Genomic DNA, 22,079 nt, shown 5'->3' with positions numbered 1-22,079 from the left:
TTCTTCAGATGAAATGCCAAGGCGGGATGACAGGAAGGGGAAAGCTCCCCGAGCGGACTCCTCCCTCGAGCGGATCAATCGCCAATTTTCGGAGGCTATTCTACAAGACCCTCTGCCCAAGCACTACGTGGCTCCGACGATCGGCGAGTACAATGGAACAACAGACCCGGATGATCATCTGGGTAAGTTCGATAACACAGCTACGCTCCATCAGTATACAGATGGAGTAAAGTGCCGAGTCTTTCTTACCACCCTCTCGGGATTGGCTCAATGTTGGTTTCGGAGGTTGCCGGACGGATCCATCACTAGCTTCAAGGATTTCCGAACGGCCTTCCTCCACCACTTCGCCAGCAGTCGGCGTTATCAGAAGACAAGTGTCAGCTTGTTTGCCATCAAACAAGAGCCGAGAGAATCGCTTCGAGCTTACATCCAGCGATTCAACCAAGTGGCGATGGATATCCCAACGGCCACATCGGAGACGATGATGAATGCCTTCACACAAGGCCTTGTAGATGGGGACTTCTTCCGGTCGCTCATCCGAAAGCCGCCCCGAGATTATGATCACATGTTGCATCGGGCAAACGAGTACATAAATGTGGAAGAAGCGCAAGCCGCTCGGAAAAAGGAAACTCCAACCGAGCGTGCACCTGTTCATGCTGAGCGGAAACAGCACGCCGCTCAGCAGCCACCCAAAGGACCGAGAGCCGAAGCAATTCGATCCCCCCACGCCAGATCGCACGTACAAGAAGTGGCTGCCGCTCGGCCCAAGCCAAAGAAGAGGTGGACCCCTATGTTCTGCTCCTTCCACCAGACGGATACGCACAACACGAGGGATTGTCGAAGTCTTCCCTCCGTGGCCAATCCCTTCCCCAGGAAAGCTGAACGACGGTCTCCTCCCATCGACAGGAGACAAAGGACCCATGAAGCCGACCGGACCCGCACCGAAAGGCGACATCAACAGACACCCGATCGGCACCGATCTCCGAGACAGGAGAATCGCCGAGCGTCCAGAGAACGGTCGCGACCGTCCACTCGGGAAGAGGAAAACAGGAGCAATACTTCCCGGGGCGAGATCAACGGCCAGAAAGGCGGGCGTTCGGCAGCTACAGATCCACGCAGTCGGCTGTAGCCAAGAGCGGGCAAGTGGACCGGAAATCACTTTCGGTCCCGGAGACTTGGAAGGAGTAGAAGTGCCCCACGACGACGCTCTGCTCATTAAAGCGGTAATAGCAAATTATACTATTCACCGCATATTTGTTGACACAGGGAGCTCGGTCAACATCATATTCAAGAAGGCGTTCGATCAGCTGCAAATTGATCGTGCCGAGCTGCTGCCCATGACGACCCCACTCTACGGGTTTACGGGCAACGAAGTTCAGCCGGTCGGACAGATCCGGCTGGCTACCTCACTGGGAGAGGAGCCGCTCAGGAGGACCAGGACAATAAACTTCGTGGTGGTCGACTCTCCCTCGTCTTACAACGTCATTTTGGGACGACCGGCGCTCGGCGAATTCCGAGCGGTTGTCTCAACCTTCCACCAGAAGATAAAGTTCCCAGTGGAGGACAAAGTAGGAGAAGTACGTGGAGATCAGTTAGCAGCTCGGCGGTGCTATATAGAGATGGTCCGAGCAGAAGCTTGTTCCACTCGGAAGGCGCCCCGAATCGAGGTACACGCCATAGCCGAGAAACCTCCTGCTTTAATTTACGATGAAAAGGAGGAAGTTCAGATCCATCCGACCCGATCGGAGGCCACGACTTTTATCGCTTCTGATCTGGAGGAGGAGCATAAGGAGGAGCTGATCCAATGCCTCCAACGAAATCATGATGTTTTCGTCTGGTCGACACATGAGTTGCCCAGAATTTCGCCGAGCCTAGCGCAGCATGAGTTGCATGTCCGACCGGACTCGGCGATGAAGCGAGAGAAAAGGGACTTCACGGCGAATGCCATCACCCGGAAGTAGAAAAACTCGGAGGCCGCCACATACGCGAGGTGCGCCCCGAGTCACGCTAACGTGGTATTGGTCTCCAAGCCGGGCGGCAAGTGGAGAGTCTGCATCGACTTTCGGGACTTAAACAAAGCATGCCCCAAGGATTTTTATCCCTTGCCCCGGATAGATCAGTTGGTGGACTCTACAGCCGGTTGTGAATTGATTTGCATGCTCGACGCATACCAAGGCTATCATCAGGTGCCGCTCGCCCGCGATGATCAAGAAAAGGTTAGCTTTGTGACTGCCGACGGCACGTATTGTTACAATGTGATGCCGTTCGGATTAAAGAATGCTGGGGCCACCTATCAACGCTTGATAAACAAAGTGTTCAGGGAGCAGATCGGGCGGAATCTGGAAGTCTATGTGGACGACATCCTTATTAAATCCGTCCGAGCGGCCGATCTTTTCAAGGATATGGGAGAAACCTTCCGAACGCTGCGCAAATATGGAATCAAGCTAAATCCCCAGAAGTGCCTGTTCGGAGCTAAAGGAGGGCGTTTCTTGGGGTACATAGTGACCAAGCGGGGAATCGAAGCAAATCCCAGCAAGGTGAAGGCTCTGCAAGACATGCCGCCCCCAAGAAATACAAGAGAAGTGCAAAGGCTGACCGGTCGGATAACTACTTTGTCTAGATTCATCTCCAAAACCGCCGACCGGAGCCTTCCATTCTTCAAGATTCTGCGCAAGACTACTAAGTTCCAGTGGGATGAAGAATGTGACCGAGCATTTGAAGAGTTGAAAACATATTTAAACTCTCTGCCTGTACTAGCCAAGCCGATCGGGGGTGAGTCACTTTATATGTATCTGTCGTCAACTGAGCATGCTGTAGGCTCAGCACTTGTGAGGGCGAGCGGTGAAGAGCAGCCGGTGTATTTTCTAAGCCACATTTTGAAAGATGCTGAATCTCGTTACACTGGGCTCGAGAAGTTGGCCTTTGCTTTGGTTCTAGCCGCTCGGCGCCTTCGACCGTATTTCTTGGCTCACACCATCATTGTCCGGACGAACAGTCCACTCGGAAGAGTACTGTTGAATCCAGAAGCATCCGGACGGCTCATCAAGTGGACGACCGAATTAAGTGAATTTGATATCCAATATCAGCCCCGCTCGGCGATCAAAGCCCAGTCCTTGGCTGATTTTGTGACCGAAGTGCAAAGGCCAGAGCCAGAAGCTACGTGGAGAATATATGTGGATGGGTCCTCCACTCGGCTCGGGAGTGGGATCGGAATATTGCTGCTCTCACCTGAAGAAGAGAAGATGCACCTATCCGTCCGGCTGGATTACAAAGCTACCAACAACGAAGCAGAGTATGAGGCCCTCATAGCCGGATTGCAGGCAGCACGGCATGTAGGGGCTGGTCGGGTGACACTCTATTCGGATTCACAGTTGGCTGCTCAGCAACTTTCTGGTACCTTTGAAATCAACAACGTTCGGCTTAAGCTCTACGCTGAAGCCTTTGAAAAACTCAAAGCCACTTTCCGAGAGGTCCTTATTCAAAAGATTCCCCGAACGAAGAACCAGGCAGCAGATGACTTGGCCAAGCTAGCAAGTTCTATAGTGCCGGTCGCCATTCAGCAACCTATTGAAAAAGTACTGCTGGTAGTGCACGTCGACCGGATGGAAAACCTCACGTTTCCAAGCGACTGGAGGACCCCCATCATAGAGTTCCTCCGCTCGGGCACCACACCCTCCGATGAATGTGCAGCCCGGCTCCTCAGAAGAAGAGCCGGTCGGTTTACACTCATCGGAGATCAGCTCTACAAGAAGGCTTTCTCTCGCCCGTTGCTGAAATGTGTAAGCTCGGAGGATTCAGCTTACATCCTCCAGGAAGTACATCAAGGATCATGCGGGGGTCATCCGGGCGGACGCTCATTGGCCAAGAAGATCCTCTTGGCCGGATACTTTTGGCCAACTTTACAAATAGATGCCGCTCGGACAGTATCTACATGCCTTTCGTGCCAAAAGTATCACAACTTCTCCCACCGACCGGCAGAGAAGATGAAGGCGTCAGCCGTCTCATGTCCGTTCGATCAATGGGGAATGGATATCGTGGGTCCATTTCCGATGGCGACCGGGCAAAGGAAATTCTTACTAGTGGCGGTAGACTACTTCTCCAAGTGGGTGGAGGCCGAGCCGCTAGCAAAGATCACTGAACAAATGGTTAAAAAATTCATCTGGCAACACATCATTTGTCGGTTCGGTATCCGACAACGGGTGGCAGTTCACAGGGAAGATGTTAGAGGATTGGTGCAAGAGCTACGGCATTGAGCAACATTTCACATCCGTGGCCTATCCTCGAGCAACGGTCAAGCCGGGAAATTCTCCGCATTCTGCGTGCTCGGCTCGATCATTTGGGAGGAAGTTGGCCGGATGAAGTGCCGAGCGTCTTGTGGGCCATCCGAACGACGCCAAAAGAAGGGACAGGAGTCACACCATTCCATTTGGTGTATGGCGGTGAGGCCGTCATTCCGGTTGAAGTCGGCGTTGAGTCAGCCCGGATCCAGAGCTACGACGATGACAACGCCGAACGGAGAAACATGGAGCTGGATTTGGTAGAAGAGGAGAGGGCAAAGGTATCCGTTCGGCTGATGGCGTACCGTCAACGAATGAAGCAAAACTATAACCGACGCGTTATTCCCCGGTCATTCCAGGTCGGCGACCTTGTCTGGAAAAAAGTCAAGCCGGTCGGCGACGTCGGCAAGCTTGAAGCTCCATGGGCAGGTCCCTTCAAAATCATCGAAAAGCTCCGCTCGGGAGCGTATTATTTGGAGGACGAGGACGGTCGGCAGCTAGATAGGCCGTGGAGCGCGAACCACCTCCAGCCTTACCGGGCAGGGTGAAAGGGTGTGCCTATGTAAATCATCTTGTGTACTTTTTTCGACTGAATACTTGAAGTGCAGAAACGAAAAATCAAGAGAACAAATAAGACATCGCCAACAAAAGAACGAAGGCCACGAGCCGCTCGGCCAGAGGTAAATGGATCAAATTGGCGCCGTAAAAACGAAGGCCCTGTACCCTTCGGACGGAGGTATATTATCCGAGCCAAAATGCTCGACGAAGTAGACCTTGAGCCGTTCGGCCAGGGGGTAATTATCCAAGCTGGATGAAAGGAAGGCCAAGGTCACTCGACCTGGTAAGGAGTTAGCCTTAAAGGCCGTCTAGCCCAGACGTTAAACCGTAGAGCCGCGCCGACCGGCTATAAAAACCGAGCGGAAAACCGACGAGCACCGTCGTTAAAAATCGAGAGCCGCGCCGATCGGCTATAAATATCCGCGCCGACGAGCACCGTCTTTAAAAATCGAGAGCCGCGCCGATCGGCTATAAATATCCGCGCCGACGAGCACCGTCGTTAAAAATCGAGAGCCGTGCCAATCGGCTATAAATATCCGCGCCGACGAGCACCGTCGTTAAAGTCGAGCCGCGCCGATCGGCTATAAATATCCGCGCCGACGAGCACCGTCGTTAAAAATCGAGCGACGATGTTAAAAATCGAGAGCCGCGCCGACCGGCTATAAAAACCGAGCGGAAAACCGACGAGCACCGTCGTTAAAAATCGAGAGCCGCGCCGATCGGCTATAAACATCCGCGCCGACGAGCACCGTCGTTAAAAATCGAGAGCCGCGCCGATCGGCTATAAATATCCGCGCCGACGAGCACCGTCGTTAAAAATCGAGAGCCGCGCCGATCGGCTATAAATATCCGCGCCGACGAGCACCGTCGTTAAAAATCGAGAGCCGCGCCGATCGGCTATAAACATCCGCGCCGACGAGCACCGTCGTTAAAAATCGAGAGCCGCGCCGATCGGCTATAAACATCCGCGCCGACGAGCACCGTCGTTAAAAATCGAGAGCCGCGCCGATCGGCTATAAACATCCGCGCCGACGAGCACCGTCGTTAAAAATCGAGAGCCGTGCCGATCGGCTATAAATATCCGCGCCGCCGACGAGCATCGTCGTTAAAAATCGAGAGCCGCTATAAATATCCGCGCCGACGAGCACCGTCGTTAAAAATCCCGATCGGCTATAAATATCCGCGCCGATGAACGAATATCAGAGTAAGAAACCGCGAAAACTACAAATATTAAACCATTCAGGCCCGATCGGGGGTTGGTCCTTCGATACTCGGCGTTTGTTGACTTCACGCAGGCAGGATACGTGTAGAGCGAGTAGGCCTCCTCGCTCGGACTTTATGCAACGGGCCAAGCCGATCGGACGCGTGAGGGAGAACGCTTAAGAGCATGACTGACTCTAAGCATCAACGTTAAGCAAACAGAAGAATATTATGGACAATGAGTAGGAAGACAAACAAAGGGGCATCGTTTCATTAGAAGAAAAATTATGCCGAACGGCACGTACAAAAATTTTACATCCGCCGAGCGGATGAAATACAGAAAGTACTTGAAATAACCCGCATCACTCCGGATCCTCAAAATTAAAAAAGGTGTCCGGGATGTCGTCAATCATGGCTGCCAGTTCGGGAGGGGGAATGCTCAGGTCAGCAGGAAGATGCCCCCCTTCTTAAAGTACGCCGTGGTGACCTTGACCGCCTCGAGGAAGGTTGAGGAGACGTTGCCACCAAACTTTTCGCCAAAGCGCTCCGAGCGGAGGTATTCCTGGCGCGCTGCTGCTAGCCGACTTGGCTCTCCCTCCTTATATTTTTTGAGTGCCGCTCGGGAAGCGGTTAAGGTATCTTGGACAGCCTTCAAGTCCATCTCAGCTTTTGTGCGTTCGGCTGCACGGATCTCCCGCTTGACATTCAGATCGGCCTCTAGCTTCTTAGACTGCTGATCTAGGGCCCGGACTTCGACTTTCATTTTATCCAGATCAGCAATCGCCCGCCTCTTCCGGCCACTGGCGCGCTTCACGTCCCCGTCCCACTTCTTCACCAAGTCTTCGAGTCGGGCCATCTCTGCAGCCAGATCGGCAGCCTTCTTCTGTTCGGCCTCGAAGGCTTGTTTCTCCCGTTCGGCCGACGGACCCCCCGATACTTGAAGTTTTTCCAGGAGATCCTCCAGCTCGGCCAGCCGATGGCTCGTGGCGATTTGCTCAGCCCAGCGCTGTAAGGGAAATAATAAAATCAGGAATCAAACAATAGCATGGCACAGGAATAAAGATGGGTTTACCTGAGTGGCCTGCTGCATATTGTTATCGCCGAGCTGCTTGGGCGTCATGAGGGCCACCTGGATCTGGGCGTCCTCGAAGAGCTTGGCGAGCGGACCAGTCAGGGTTATTTCGTGAACGGGGCTCGATGGCCGATCGGCAGATAGTAAATATTCCTCCGACGGGAATCGGAGGGTAGTCTTGATGGTAGGGTGGCCGACCGGCGCTTCTTCAGCTGCAGTCGCCTGGACCGAGGACTCCCCTATGGTGGAAGTTTCGCCCAACCGTCGCAGACGACGACGAGTCCTGGGAGGAGAGCCGGAGGGCTACGCGGTGGGCGAAGCCACAGGGGTCCCGATCTGCGATGGCGTGCGGTCGGGCGAAGTTACGCCGATCGGCGCCTGTGGTTCTCCCTCTGTCGGCGGAAGGCCGGAGTCTCTTCGACGTTTTCGCCGAACCTCCAGGGGTGGATCCCCGACCTGGGGGACTCCTAGCTCGGCGGGGGCCGAGGAAACAGGATCCGCCTCAACCTCCGTTGAAGCGGATGGGGCAGTTTCTGTTTCAGGGGCGGACTGCGCCCCCCCCCCCCCCTCTCCTGCATCTGCCGGGCGGCTGGGGATGAGACCCCGCTCGGCGAGCTCTCTCTTGGTGGCCGCTTCGATTTCCACGGCCTTCAACTTCAGATGAGCGGTAGCCTTGGAGCGCCACATGACTTCAGCTGCAGTAAACGAAATTAAAATCAATTAGACAAAAAAGACTAAGAGAGTAAAGAATCCTTACTCATGCGGAAGGGGAGATTTGCCCGAACGGGAGACAATCCGAAAATATACAACACCCCCTTGAGCAGCAGCTGATCGATCTTGTATCGCTGACCGGACAACCAGTTCGCCGCATGAAGATAGGCTGGATTGCTTCTGAACTTGCCGAGCTCCGGCTGAGTCGGCACAGCGGTCTGCCATTTGGTTTGGAATGCTGGCCGCTCGAGAAGTCGGATATAAAAGAAAAACTCCTTCCAGTGTTTGTTGGAGGTCGGCATATTGTCAAAAAATTTAAAGCCTATTCTACTTTGGAAAATAAAAGTCCCCAGCTCGGATTGTTTGGGGTAGAAGAAGAAGTGAAATATTTTAGGGTCAAGAGGGATACTGTGCAGCTTGAAGAGGACGACCATCCCGCTCAGCAGCCTAAAGGAATTCGGCACAAGTTGGCCGAGCGGGATGCGAAAATAGTTACAAACCTCTAAAATAAAGGGATGGGTAGGAAATCTAAGGCCACCCTGGAATTGGTCTAAAAAGAAATAGATTGTGCCGATCGGCGGGTCATGTGGTCGGTCAGTCGGGTCGGCTACAACTATTTCATAGTTATCGGGAATCCCATACGTCCGAACAAGACGCCGAGCACCCTCCTCATCAAATCGACTCTCCATGGTCAGGTACCAAGGGCCATGAACACCAACAGCGGGTGCAGAGGAGCTTGCCATCTCGGAGAAGCGAAAGAATGGCAAGAAATCGAAGGAAGGGAAACGAAAGGGGCAAAATGAGCAGAGAAGACCTAGTAAGTGAAGGAAGAAGACTCACTGGGAAGGAAACGGGTGGAAAGAATCACCGATGAGATGATCGCCGCCTAAAACCAGACACTAGATCGCCGGAGGCCGCAGCAACAGAACGAGGCAGAAGGCAACGCGCAAGCGAATATGCGGCCAAAAAAGGGAAGGAGGCTTTATACGACCGAGGACGGTCAGCCTTCGCCGTCCGATCTAGGTCACGAGAAACGAGGACGCCATCTGGCCGTCCATTTCAAACGAGGGCGTCCCATCGTAAGTGACGCCGCCGTCACACAATGGTCGACACGTGGCGCCCTGTCACCGAGTGCAATTAATGCGCCCATACTGCGCATGCTCCGACTTAATGGAGAGGATTTGCATGATTTTCAAGAAGATCTAGACAAGCAAATATCCACATTAAGCGACAAGACAACCAAAATGAAGAGCCAAGCGGCTGAATTTGGCAGAAGGGCCGGACGGCCCCAGGGATATTATAAGCTACGGAAAAGCGGCGACCGCGCGCTCGGACACATATAGTCCAGTCAGTCGGACTCACTGCCTCCTTCGACTAGACTTGAAGGGAAGGCAAGTGATCCGGCGGTAAGAATGGGGGACCCACTTCCTGAAGGGTCTCAGCTTGAGGACTGATGAAGGGCTGACTAAGCGGTTAATGGCCGCGCCGAGCAGCTGGGTAGGTCCGAGCGGAGCTAGAGATAACCCATTCATGGGCTTGGGTTTCCGACGCCAAGGCAGGAGGATCGAAGGGCCGAGCGGGAGTCCGCTCGGCAGGGGCCAAAGGGCCGAGCGGGTTGTCCGTTCGACCAGAATAAGGGCGAGGGTACAAAGGTAGCCGAGTGGCCTATGCGCTCGGCTCGGGATATGGGATATCAGCAGAAGCATGTCTGATGATTAGGCCGTACACAAGATCGCATGATGGAGGATCTTGCCGTCACATCATGGAAAGGTTGATACAGTGGCAGTATGGTCTCATGGACGTCTTCCTGACAGATCCATATTTGGGCATGGCCCTTCTGACAGACCCATACCTGGGCATGGTCAAAGGCAGGTGGTTGCTTTGACTGGCGCGCCCAGGCTTCTTCGAGAGGTCTATATAAGGCCTCCATTTCTTCGCCGGAGGTATGCATATCCTCATCTTGAGGCCACCTTTTTTGTCATTTCTCGCCTGACTTGAGCGTCGGAGGGCCGTCGCCGGGACACACCCCTCCGGCTCGGTTTTGTTGCAAGTTCACCGGAGCACTCGAGGATTCAGCAGGGAGCGCCACGTGCCCAGTGTCCGTTGACTCCTGGTTCGGACAGGATCAGACAATATTAAGGTGTTTTGAGATTAATACAAATTTAATTAAATCATAAAAAATCGTGAAGAACGCCCAGAATGTTAATTAAACATTATGAAAATATAAATAAAATTAAATATTATAACTACAACCCCTGATCCAATTTAATTATACAAGGATAAGGTTATACAAAAAATAATCACTCTGAACCAAGTGACTCACTAGTTCTACCTGCCTATCAAAAAGTAAACGAGACAGACGTTTGGTATTATACAGTGTGGCATCTTATGTACAAATTGTGGTCTCATCTATACAAAAAGAACGTTATTTGACCAACATAATCCATGAACTCGATTCACGCAAGGCAAAAAAAAAAAAAAAAAAAAAATACAACTTGAGCCCGAGGAACAGAGATCAATCAAACCTTTTTTTTTCCTCCGTGGCATTTTCTTCTGTGGCTCACTCTTTTTGCCTGATGCGTAGAAAGCAACCAAACGGGAGTTCAGAGCCATTTCTGAAGGGTCACAAGGAAGGAAAGACTATAGTTTTGCCAAGCACAAAAAGCACGAGTGTCAGCTCAAGGAAGAAAATGGTATTCAGCAAGGTTCGGTCAACTGTCCATCCAAAGATTGTGATACCGCCGGGGTTGGACTGCAGATAAATAACTGTAAAAGTAGTAGGAAAGAAACATAAGTGGAAGACCATGAGAGAATAAAAACCAATTTGTATTGATAATTTAATAATGACTATCCGACTAGAAATTTTTTTTTCCATAACATATTTATCATTAGATAGTATGCAGCAGTTTCAGGCGGCAGTAGCCTGTTGAAACAATCTGATATGCAGGATTAATAGAAAAGAATTTAATATCAATTGGAGATGTGGGACTACCTTAATACAAGAAAATATAAGAAAACCATTCTTTAAACATGTTTCAGAAAAACTTTGCAACTCATGAGGTGGATTAAAAACAAATCCAATAAAGGTGCTCAGAACTTTTTTCCTCTCTGCACTGGACAAATGGGAGGGAAAGAACAGTCAAAAAAGCTTCAGATGAAATTGACAAAGCCACAGACAAGCTAGCAGGTACAAAGGGTAACTCCTAGAAGAAGGTTAAGGAATTTGCAAACTTATCAGTCCAAACATCTGACAGAGGAGCTATTCATCTCCAGCATAACTTTGTGGAATGTTCATTTGTGATTGTTGCAACTGCTTGGAAGCATGTGAAATTATTTAGGAATTTGTAACTGTAAGACATCAAACTCAGGATTTTTAAGCACTTCAACAGCTTAGGCCCATCTCACATACTTAACAACAACATATAGTACTTGAGAATGGCAGCATATTGGCGGGGGCGCTAGGGGCTAGCGTATTCGCCTTTTGCCATCATAAGAATGATGGCATAAAACAAGAAAACTTAGTCTAAGTTGCCCTTCAAACAATTGCACTTCAGCATGTATTTGCAGCAACAAAAAAGTAATGTATTTGCAGCAACCAATTTCATATAGAATATAGACTGTTATATATGAGACCTATAATTGGTGCACAAAGTCAATTACATACCAAGGGCTTGCCGCTTGTGATATGAAGTAAAAGAAGTTAACTGAGCATTGTTATAGGTCGCCACATTTTCTAGTGATTCCAGATCACTTTCAGAATAATCTCTTAAAAAGGAACTTGCCGAAACAGCCTCAATATTGCCAGAACCATTTGCAGTTCTCATTTGAGACCCAATCGGACAGCATGTCGCATAGGCATGCCATCTACTTGCTAAGGATGAAATGCCTTGAGCCCTATGAGAAATTTTTGAAGCTGCATTCAAACAGAGAACAACGACAACAACTTGAACAACAGAAGACACCTGTTAACATGAAAACACAAATTAATTTTCATATTCTAGAGATATGTTTGCAGGAAACTTAGAACTAGTATATAAAACTGAAAACTACATGATAAGAGTTTATACTTACGGCTAAGCTTCCAGCATTTGTAAAATTAATATTTCCACTATATCCAGTGGTCTGAAAAAGGGTGACAAATTGACTCACTGTGACGACCAAGAAAAGCAAAAGGAGGAATATGCGGAATCTATGACTGATTTTTGAGAGATAAAAGCGTAAGCGCATATGTTCCTCCAAACACAGAAAAGTTTCTACATCTCTTTCCAAAAATTTTCCATAATCTTCAAAGTGAATAATTTGCAAATTACACACAAGATTGAATAACAGACAAGCTGATAAAAGAATGATTGTTAGATAAACCCATGACAACATTGAAGCCATCAAAACGGCAGTGGATCTCCATGCAGACTGATGGAAGGTGTGCATAAAATGGACAGTTTCACGAACAGTCATTACAATAAAGCATGGCAATATCCACCGAACTAGCAAATGAAAGAACTCCTGCCATTTGATAAACAATAAAAATTCTCAGCAACATCAATGGAAGGTCAAATTTTCATTGAGAAACAAATGGAAAATACTCCACCAATACGATAAATGTAAAATGAAAAGATGAGCTAGTACAAGAATAGGAATTAGATGTTAGTATGAGTTATTCCTTGTTTTGAGTAGAAAGAAACTATTGAAATAAAAGGAAGTATGGAAAATATAGTAGATGCTCTTGTACAAGCTTTTATCAAAGATCTGCCATATGAATTATTTAAAGTTGGCCTTATTCAGATGGTGGATCTTAATAAATGAACTTCCAAGAAAACAGTGGAAATTAAGAAAGATAACTGAACTGATTGGACAAATATGTATTCTATGCTGTAATAAAAGGAAGAATTCTTAAAGTAATTTAGATTATGGTCTCCATCATAATTTTGCCCTTAAAAAAGAACAAATTCTGAACTTGTGTCTTTAAAATTTAAATTCTGGTGGATACAATATTTTATTCTCTAAACAGCAAGACAATTTCTGAACTGCTGATGGCATTCATGGTCTCCCGAAAAGACTTTTCCTCCATAGCATCATGAAAATTTCACATAAAATCTTTTCCAATGGTATAGACCTCTTCCAAGGGCATTTTTTTCCCTTAATCACATTTTGTACTAGCACAATACAAAACATGGAGGTGATTATTGTGCCCATTTCTCTTGGTGTGTGTTGTAAACGTTTAAACATATGGATTTCACATTGCACAATCAATATACATTGTTTAAGTCTTTTAATATAAATTTTGACACTTGGCATCTAAAACATTTTCGGTAAGGGGGGAATAACACATTTGGCAATCAAGAAGGAAATTAATTGTATTTGCATCTTGCACAAATGCCTTAATATCTTAATAAAACTACTATATAATCCGCGCTTGAAAAGGTTTACAAATAATCTGTTCTGTATGCTAGTTCAATATAATAATTCATAATAGCACAATATACAAGGTAATATTCATCAGAAAACAAAATTGGGGGAAGTTGCATATTTGTCAAAATCCAGAGGGATCAGCAGGTAAAGAATTCTAAATATAACCATATCAAATTGTTAAGATCAGTAAATTGAAATTATTGAGAAAAATGAAAAAAAAGTTTAATATAAACGATGACAAATGATCTTCAATCACAATAAGGATATATGTTATGTTCATGAAATAACATAATAATGCAATATAATTAATTAATTAGGCATATTATTATTGATTTCATATTATTCTTATTAGGTTAATAATGCCATATCATTATTGTTATCATTTAATAAGATAATATTCAAAATATATCAATTAATATTATATAATTAAATTAAATGTATATCTTTTAGAATATTGATAGATAATAAATCATATTTTATTAGTACAGAATTAATAGTTAATATTTAGTATTCTCCATTGTTAAACCAAATAGATTATGTATAGCTTGTCCATGTTATCCAATCTGAAAAGAAACTTACAATCTAGAATGGGAATAGTTAAAAATGTAGGGTATAGAGAGCTACTACATTTCTTTCACCAAATGTATCCAGGAAACCAAAGATGTATTGGTACTGCCGAACAATAATATACCCACAGATCCTGTTGCATCTGGTCCAACTGACCAAAAAAGTAACAAAAATAAAAAAGTCCAAACAAAAGACAAAAATAGTTTCCATACAAGTGGGGTCTAATTTTCTTAACAGATAGGTGAATGACTAAAGGGGAGATGAATAGGCACGACCCAGTAAATAAACATTTTTTAATTTGCTTTTGCAAATGCAAGACTCATATAATATGTTAGCATAAAAATAACTTTAATATTTGTTAGTGTACAATGGAAAAAAGATAGACAAATATAACCAAAAAAATACAAATCCAAAGGATATAATGTGATTTAGACCCCATATCCTACTCTATGACCTACTCCTTCCAGAAGGTGGAGAAATCTTGTACATAAATATCTTAGAGTTCTCTTTTAAAAATGAATAGGAATTAAAATATAAGAGAAAATACTGATAGTAAATAAAAGAATAATCTTTCGAGAGTTCCTTCTAGGTCCTCAAGGGCACCACTGAGCATGAAAATATAATACATCAATTGACTCATGTTGCATTAATTGACTCAATTGGATAACTTTGTGACCTTTTTCTAATTGACTCAAATCCTTAGCTTAAACTTGTGTCAATCAACTGATAACTTCATAAGTTGATTTTTTTCATCCAATAAGAACTTTGTGAGTTGATTTGTTTGTCCAATAAGTAAATCTTATTAGTGTGACCCTTATCATGAAAAGAATAGCTATTAAGTTGAGTCAAGACCATTTTGGTCGACCCAACTCAAACCGACTAACTAAATAGTCGACCCATACAATTCAGTCAACAGAATTTCAATTGAGTCAATTCAAGCTAGAATAAAATATTTTCTATCATGAGCAAAACATCTACAGTTGATTACTAAATTGACTTGATTATTTAGTCGACTAAATTTGCTTGACTTTGAGTTTATTCCTTAACTTCAACCAAGAACACTTATTTCTTGGCTGACTTTTTCATCCAATACGAACTTTGACAGTTGACTTGTTTGTCAAATAAGTGTATGACTTTTTTGTCCAATAAACATGTGACATTTTCATTGATGACTTGGTTTGAGTTGACTCCATCTATTCTAGTTCACTTAAATCTTATTAGTGTGAACCTTATTATGCAAAGAATAGCTATTAAGTCGAAGACCATTTTGGTCAACCCATACAATTTAGTCAATTGAATTTCAATTGAGTCGATTCAAGCTAGAATAAAATATTTTCTATCATGAGCAAAACATCTACAGTCAATTACTAAATTGACTTGATTATTTAGTCGACTAAATTTGCTTGATTTTGAATTTATTCCTTAACTTCAACCAAGAACACTTATTTCTTGGTGAGAAGGAGTCCAAGTAAAAAGTCTACAAAAAAAAAATCAAGATTACATTTACAAGTAATCTCTTACATCTCACATTTCTTCCAGTTTTGATGTCAACGACGCTCCTCGCCCTCAATCCAATCTCAACAAGCCTCGAATACTTCGAAATGTCTAAGCCCTTCATGCTTGACCTACCCTAGAGTCGTTCTCAATCTAGGTGCTTGAGTTATTGAACCAACATCCTCTTGAACACGTGGATCAACCACAACATCTATCAAATCATTAGCTATTTGCTCCACAATCATTTTATCAAAAGATCTTACCTTCAAGTCTTCTTCAACTTGCCTAGAATCCTCGCCTTCTGATCTTCTTTTTTTGCCTAGAAGTGTCACCTCCAAGTCTTCCTCAATAACACATGTTGCGCTCTTGGCCAACACTTATTGGTCTTCCATATTAACCAAACATTCTTTAACTTTTGATGACAATTAACTTCTTCTACATCTATCAAGGGCCATTTGGATTTCTACCAACACCTATTAGACTTTTCTATTTACCAAGTAGCTCTTAAATTTCTATCAAGTACCCTTTGAACTTTTCCATATGCCAAGTAATATTTGGACTTTTTTTCACTTGAACTCTTGGACTTTTCCTTCTACCAAGTACCTTTTGGACTTTCCCCTCGCCAAGTAAAGTCAGCCGTAACATACAAAAAGTGTAACCAGTGACCACTTGGTTGACTTGCAACTAAGTAGTCCCCCTTTACTTGGCTTTCAACTGACCATAAGCTTAAGTAAAGGTTCAAGATTTGAACCAGTCGATGGAATATAACTCAAGAGTCCGTCTCACAATCAAAGGCTTCACAACCATTAAGCCTTAGGTAGCTCAATCACTATTAGGCAACCACAACATCATTACAAGAAGTCACATGCCCAAAGGAAAAAAAAAGAGGTTAGAATCACTCAATGTAATATTTTATGACTCTTGTGCCTTCAAATCTTCAACTCCATGAGATCACCAAGCTCCTTCATAAGCTCCAAATTCAAGAACTCAATCCAAGCAACACCTCAATACAAGTCTCCATCTATCAAATTTACCGTGATCCTCCTCAAATGTGGAACCGCCACATTAACGGCTCCCCTACAACGACCCCATGTCATATGGAGAGAGGTTCAACAGGAGCACAAGTGGAAAGCACATGGCGGGGCCTCTACAGGCGGCGAAACCCTGGGATTGACCTCTCTCCGATTTGGACAGAATATCATGCGCTTACCATCTGTGCCAAGCCCTAGAGCACCGAGATCCTCCTCAAGCTTCAATGCAACAACCGGATCCAAGTTAATCCCTCAGACACAAAATCTCCATGATAGCGACGTCCATAAAACAATCTTATCAAGTCTATCGAGCTTCATGCTCCACCTGATTCATCCCTCTAACTCTCAAGCATACAATGCCCACGATCATTATATCTACAAGTTCCATGAGCTCCAGTTGATCTAGGCCTTCAATTCTCGAGCATACATCCTCATGATCGTCATGTGTATTATCCAACTATTGTTAATGCACCTACCAAAATATAAAACATAGCTAGCTTAAATATTATTGCCAATATATCAAAAGAACTTGGTCTAACTAGACCACAAAGTAGAATTCATTTCCACAACAATATAACTTATAGTTTTATATAGTCATACACTACGGTGTTATATACTAATATACTATAATTTTTATATTCATATACTAGACTTTGAATTTTAAAACTTATATTTAAAACTAAAAATTGTAGCATGGTTGTTTAGAACCTCAATATGTAATTTGCGAAATTGAAAAAGTGGTACATTGAAATATAAATTTTCGATATATAGATATATAAGACTAACGTATATGACTACATAAAACCACAGTATATATCATGTATGTTTTTAAATACAGCATAATAGAAGCTTTGACATTTGTGCTAGTGAAGCTTTAGATCAGTGTTTGTATGATACAAACTCCATCCAAAAGATTACCTTATAGAGGGGATTTCATAGAATTTGTCCCAAGATAATATGAGATACTTCCCTTTCCATCCTTGACCCATCTCAGTATTGGTTCAAAAATTTCTAAAGGTCCAATGATTTTTTTTCCCCTCATACTAATCTGATTGATCGTCTTCAGTCTTAAACAAGAAGCAAGAATGCTTCATCAATTGGTATACTCTAAACGAAGGACTTACTAATTATCTGATTGATTGACGTCAACCTTAAACAAAAAGCAACAAGTCTTCATCCGGCGGCATGCTCTAAATAAAGACGAAGAGAAAAGGAAATGATCCATCTAACAGCAAAAGAAAAATCGCAATCGATCCAACCTGGATTTTGCGAACATACTCCTTCTGGAACCTCTCCACATGGCCATGGTGCTGATCCACGAACAGGAACCTCCGAATCCCGTACTTGAGAAGGTTCCGCGAGATGCAAGCAAGCGAGACGGCGGCGAGCAAGACCTGAGACAGGAGGACGCATAACTCGAACTGGTGGACTTTGTACTCGGCGCAGACGGAGTGGGAGCACTGGTAGAGGCCGATGGCGGCGGATGGGACGGCGACGCCGAGGAGGAGGAAGGCGGCCCAGGAGGCGGCCAGGCGAACCCGTGAGGAGGAATCGGGGAAACCAAGCAGGGCGAGGAAGCCCTCGAGGCAGCGGAGCGCGGCGTCCAGATCCTTCTCTCCGGATTCGTCCTCTACTTGCACAAGCGGCGCCTCGTCGGCTCCGGCGTCCATGACCGGGATTAATTAGGAAGCAGAGCGAGAGAGGAGGGCGAAGAGAGATGGGTGGGGCGTCGGGGGCGACTTTATAGTTTGTTTACAGAAATTACAGTGGTTGCTCGCCAACCGTCGTCTTCTAGTCCAACAGGACTAGCAGACACGAGGTGAGACGCGAAGGCGCAGCAGCTGTCTCCTTTGCCGTGACTTTATAGTTTGTTTACAGAAATTACAGTGGTTGCTCGCCAACCGTCGTCTTCTAGCCCAATAGGACTAGCAGACACGAGGTGAGACGCGAAGGCGCAGCAGCTGTCTCCTTTGCCGTGACTTAAAGTTGCGGGTGACTCGGGAGGTTGATTCGACGCCATCTGGGGAAACGTGTCAACTTGTCTTAATGTAATTATAATTAATTTGATTGATACAGTTCCGACCACCACCTGCTTCAGATGCATGTCCCTTGTCTGTATTTTTTTTAAAATTTTTTTATTGTCAATAAAAGATTTATTATATATATATATATATATATATTTTTTTTTTGATAGGTCGGACGACGTTTTATGTGTGACCGTGAGCGACGCATAGACGTGACGTTGCCATCTCTCACATATATATTTATATATATATATATATATATATATATATATATATATATATATATATATATATATATATATATATATATATATATATATATATATATATATATATATATATATATATATATATATATATGACGTGTATATATATATATACGTGGACTAAATCGCACCAATACCGCAGCATAAGCACCGCAGGCTAACATTTCTGTAAATTAAAATATATATAAATATCTATCTCTATATAGCCATCAATCATCACTGTGCTGTTGATTTTTAAAGGTGGTGTATTTACTATAATGTTGTAGCAGTTTCTGTATAGTAGTTGCTATATGTAGCAATTATTGTGTAGCTACTGTGTTGTAACAGCTAATGTTGCATTGTAGCAGTTAATGCTGCATTGTAGTAGCTATTGCACTGTTGTAGCAACTACTGCACAATTATAGCAGTTGTTGAACCATTGTAGCAGCTGCTATACGGTTGTAGCAACTACTACACCGTTGTAAAAACTACTATGTAGTAACTGCTACAACATTTTATCATCACTGCCACAATGATTATTGCATGTAATAATAGGAGAGAGAAGATAAACTTTTATTTTAATTTAAAAGAAAAGAGAGAAAAGTTATTGCATGCAAATGAAAAAGAGATTATAAAAATTAAATTTTAGTCGCGTCAAATTACCCACATTGGATGTCGCACACAATCGCGCAGGAAGCGTCGCGTATATATATATATATATATATATATATATATATATATATATATATATATATATATATATATATACAAAACATGTGACCAAACCATGAATTATGGTTGTTCATGTCAATGTCAATTACTTTACTCTTTTCAGAAGAGCAAATATTGATTACGAAATATACGTTTCGTAGAACTTTTAGGGAAAATTAATTACCTCCTTTATTCTAATAGACTATGGACTTCTATATAAACTTTGAGTTCATGATTTCGATTCTGTTAAAGACTTTCCTAAGAATTTTTATCATTTATAATTTTGACATTTCTCCTCCCGAATGGATAGATTTAAAAATTGAGCTAGCTAGACACCTGATTAAGATATTCATAAAATGAATGGACTCTAACAGACATATCAGAATATCCTTCTAACCCAAATCTAGAATGACAACGCCTGTTGACCCAGTTGATCAACTAAAGCACCAGCGAGCTTCTATCTAGGGAAACAATTGGTTTTGGGATTACGATTATAACCCCTTAGAATATCTCCTAGCCGATAAAACATATACAGAAAAGATCTACTGTCCCACAGATATGAGTACACAATTTTTTCCTTTCAACTTTACTACTCAATACAAGACTTTGTACCAAAACTACAAGAAAAAAAATGCAAAATGGATAGGAAAGAAATCAGCCAGATATGCTATAACATATTTAGAGGTCCAGAACAAAGATGATACTCAGGCCCATGCCACTAGTCCCAGAGCCCCGTCACTAGACTCCATTAATGACATCATGATACCAAAAACATAAGCCATGACAACATGAAGTATTATTTTCCACCGACAACTTTACTCTTTACTCATGGGTAATAATTTTATTCTTCATTATCCCACTTCATTCTCCATTTTCCTGACACCTCATCTTCACTAAAACTACCCCCCCCCCCCCCCCCAACTCTACCTAAAGCAAGCATCTCATCTTTATTTACCCTAAAGTAAACTCACCCTCTCCCTCTATAAATACCTCTCTTCTCCGGACACTGAAGGCATCCAAGAAGTGTCCAAGTGTGTTTCTAGTTTTTTTGTAAGTATCTCCTGGTAATGTCCTTGTACTTTCCTTATGTAAGTCTATAAAAAAGCTAAGTAAGTCTGCAACTAGCTGAGTTAGCTTGTATGCTTGTAATTTCCTAGTTTGTATGCTTTTTTGTAAAATTTCTATGGCAACTTAATAAACAAGGCTATGTTTTTGTCTCTGTCTTTGAAAGTTAAAAATTGTCTCATAGTTTAAGCTTGTAAAGTCTATGCTGACTAAGTTGGGCAGCAAGAGCTATTGAAAGCTCGTTATAAGACCCATAAAAGTCAAGGTAAAGCTTGAACAATAAGACATAACTAATAAGAAGTAAAAATGAGGAAAATATTCTAGTTTTAGCAATTAGCATTTAATTACTGTTTACTTTTCACTGTTCATAATTATTGTTTACTTTTTACTGTTCACAACTACTGTTTAAGATTGCTATTCATAATCACTGGTTTAGATTACTGCTCACAATTATTGTTCACTTTTACTAGTCACAAGCCCTAAAATATTTAAAAAACACAACTCTTTGACATGAACTATTCACTTTTACGAACCACGTAAGTTTATTACTGTTCACAATTACTATTCAAAATTACTATTCACTTTTACTAATCGCATACCCTAAAGTATTTGAAAAACACAACACTTTGACACTAACTATTCACTTTTATGAACCACGTAAAATTTTGGTATCAGAGCATAGGGTGTACATAGGGTGTGCATGCCAACATTTCCTTAATCCTAAAACCTAAATACATATACTATACCTCGTGAGCATATACAACTTTTTAGTTTTAAATTGTTTAGTTTGAACACTATAACTCAACTACTAAACCCTAAAGGTAAAATCTAATTAGCTTAATCCTAGAGCTAAAAAAATTTAAAAAAAAACTATTAGACACCCTAAATATATACCCGGTGAGCACCTAAAATTTTTTTTAGCCTAAAAATTATAACCTAACCCCTAAATGTAAAATCTAATTGGCTTAACTCCAGAGCTATATATATATATATATATATATATATATATATATATATATATATATATATATATATATATACACACACATATATATATATATATGAAAGTTATGTTGCAAGGTTGGCGTTCTCGCTAAGCATGCACGACTAAGGGGCAAGCACCCACGTGGACGCTGCTCTCTCTCTCTCTCTCTCTTTATATATATATATATATATGAATGTGTTGCAGGGTCTGACTATAACGTCTCAGCAATAATCACTATATCTCCATGAAGACTGACTTTGATATAGTGTAAAATAAATATTATAAAAAACTAATTATCTAAGATTTGGAATATGAAATATAGAAACTCTCACTAATAAAATATTAAAGGTAGTAGATACTATGATTAGCAGAAAAAAATAAATATTACAAGAGATAAAATGAGTAGAAGAAAAGACAAAAATGATAAAAATTTGAGTTTTAACAAAAATGAGTAAAATAAAAAAATGAAACAAGTATTGTTATAAATAGTTTGCTAAAAGATTAAGTAGTAGGAGTAGTTAGAAAAGAGAATAGATTATAGCTCTCAAAATAGTGGTGAGAAAAGAAACTATTATTGCAATTAGCATATATGTACATTAAGTAGGATTAAATGTATTGGTGCAGGGAGCACTATAATTGAACTTATGTTTTGATGTTGTTAAATGTTCAAATTAAGTCTTGTTATTATCTGATGAATTAAAACAGTGTGCAAGATACTTAACTTAAAAAG

At 43.1% G+C, this 22,079-nt stretch overlaps 1 protein-coding gene across 2 annotated transcripts; it reads right to left on the bottom strand.

Annotated features, from left to right (window-relative positions):
• Positions 1 to 10,076: 10,076 nt before the first annotated feature.
• LOC122052379 lies at positions 10,077 to 18,130 on the bottom strand. Of its 2 annotated transcripts, XM_042613871.1 has the most exons (4): positions 17,579 to 18,130; positions 11,890 to 12,321; positions 11,483 to 11,780; positions 10,077 to 10,584 (listed from the first exon to the last, which is right to left on the bottom strand). In XM_042613871.1, the coding sequence occupies exons 1-4, from the start codon at positions 17,987 to 17,989 to the stop codon at positions 10,442 to 10,444; spliced, it is 1,284 nt and encodes a 427-aa protein (XP_042469805.1). In that variant the 5' UTR covers positions 17,990 to 18,130; the 3' UTR covers positions 10,077 to 10,441. The 2 variants fall into 2 exon arrangements, with proteins under 2 accessions (XP_042469805.1, XP_042469806.1); XM_042613872.1 differs by lacking the exon at positions 11,890 to 12,321.
• Positions 18,131 to 22,079: the final 3,949 nt, after the last annotated feature.

The sequence above is a fragment of the Zingiber officinale genome, chromosome 3A (genome assembly GCF_018446385.1).
Source record: "Zingiber officinale cultivar Zhangliang chromosome 3A, Zo_v1.1, whole genome shotgun sequence".
NCBI lineage: Eukaryota > Viridiplantae > Streptophyta > Magnoliopsida > Zingiberales > Zingiberaceae > Zingiber > Zingiber officinale.
This window is presented reverse-complemented; position numbering and strand designations above follow the sequence as displayed.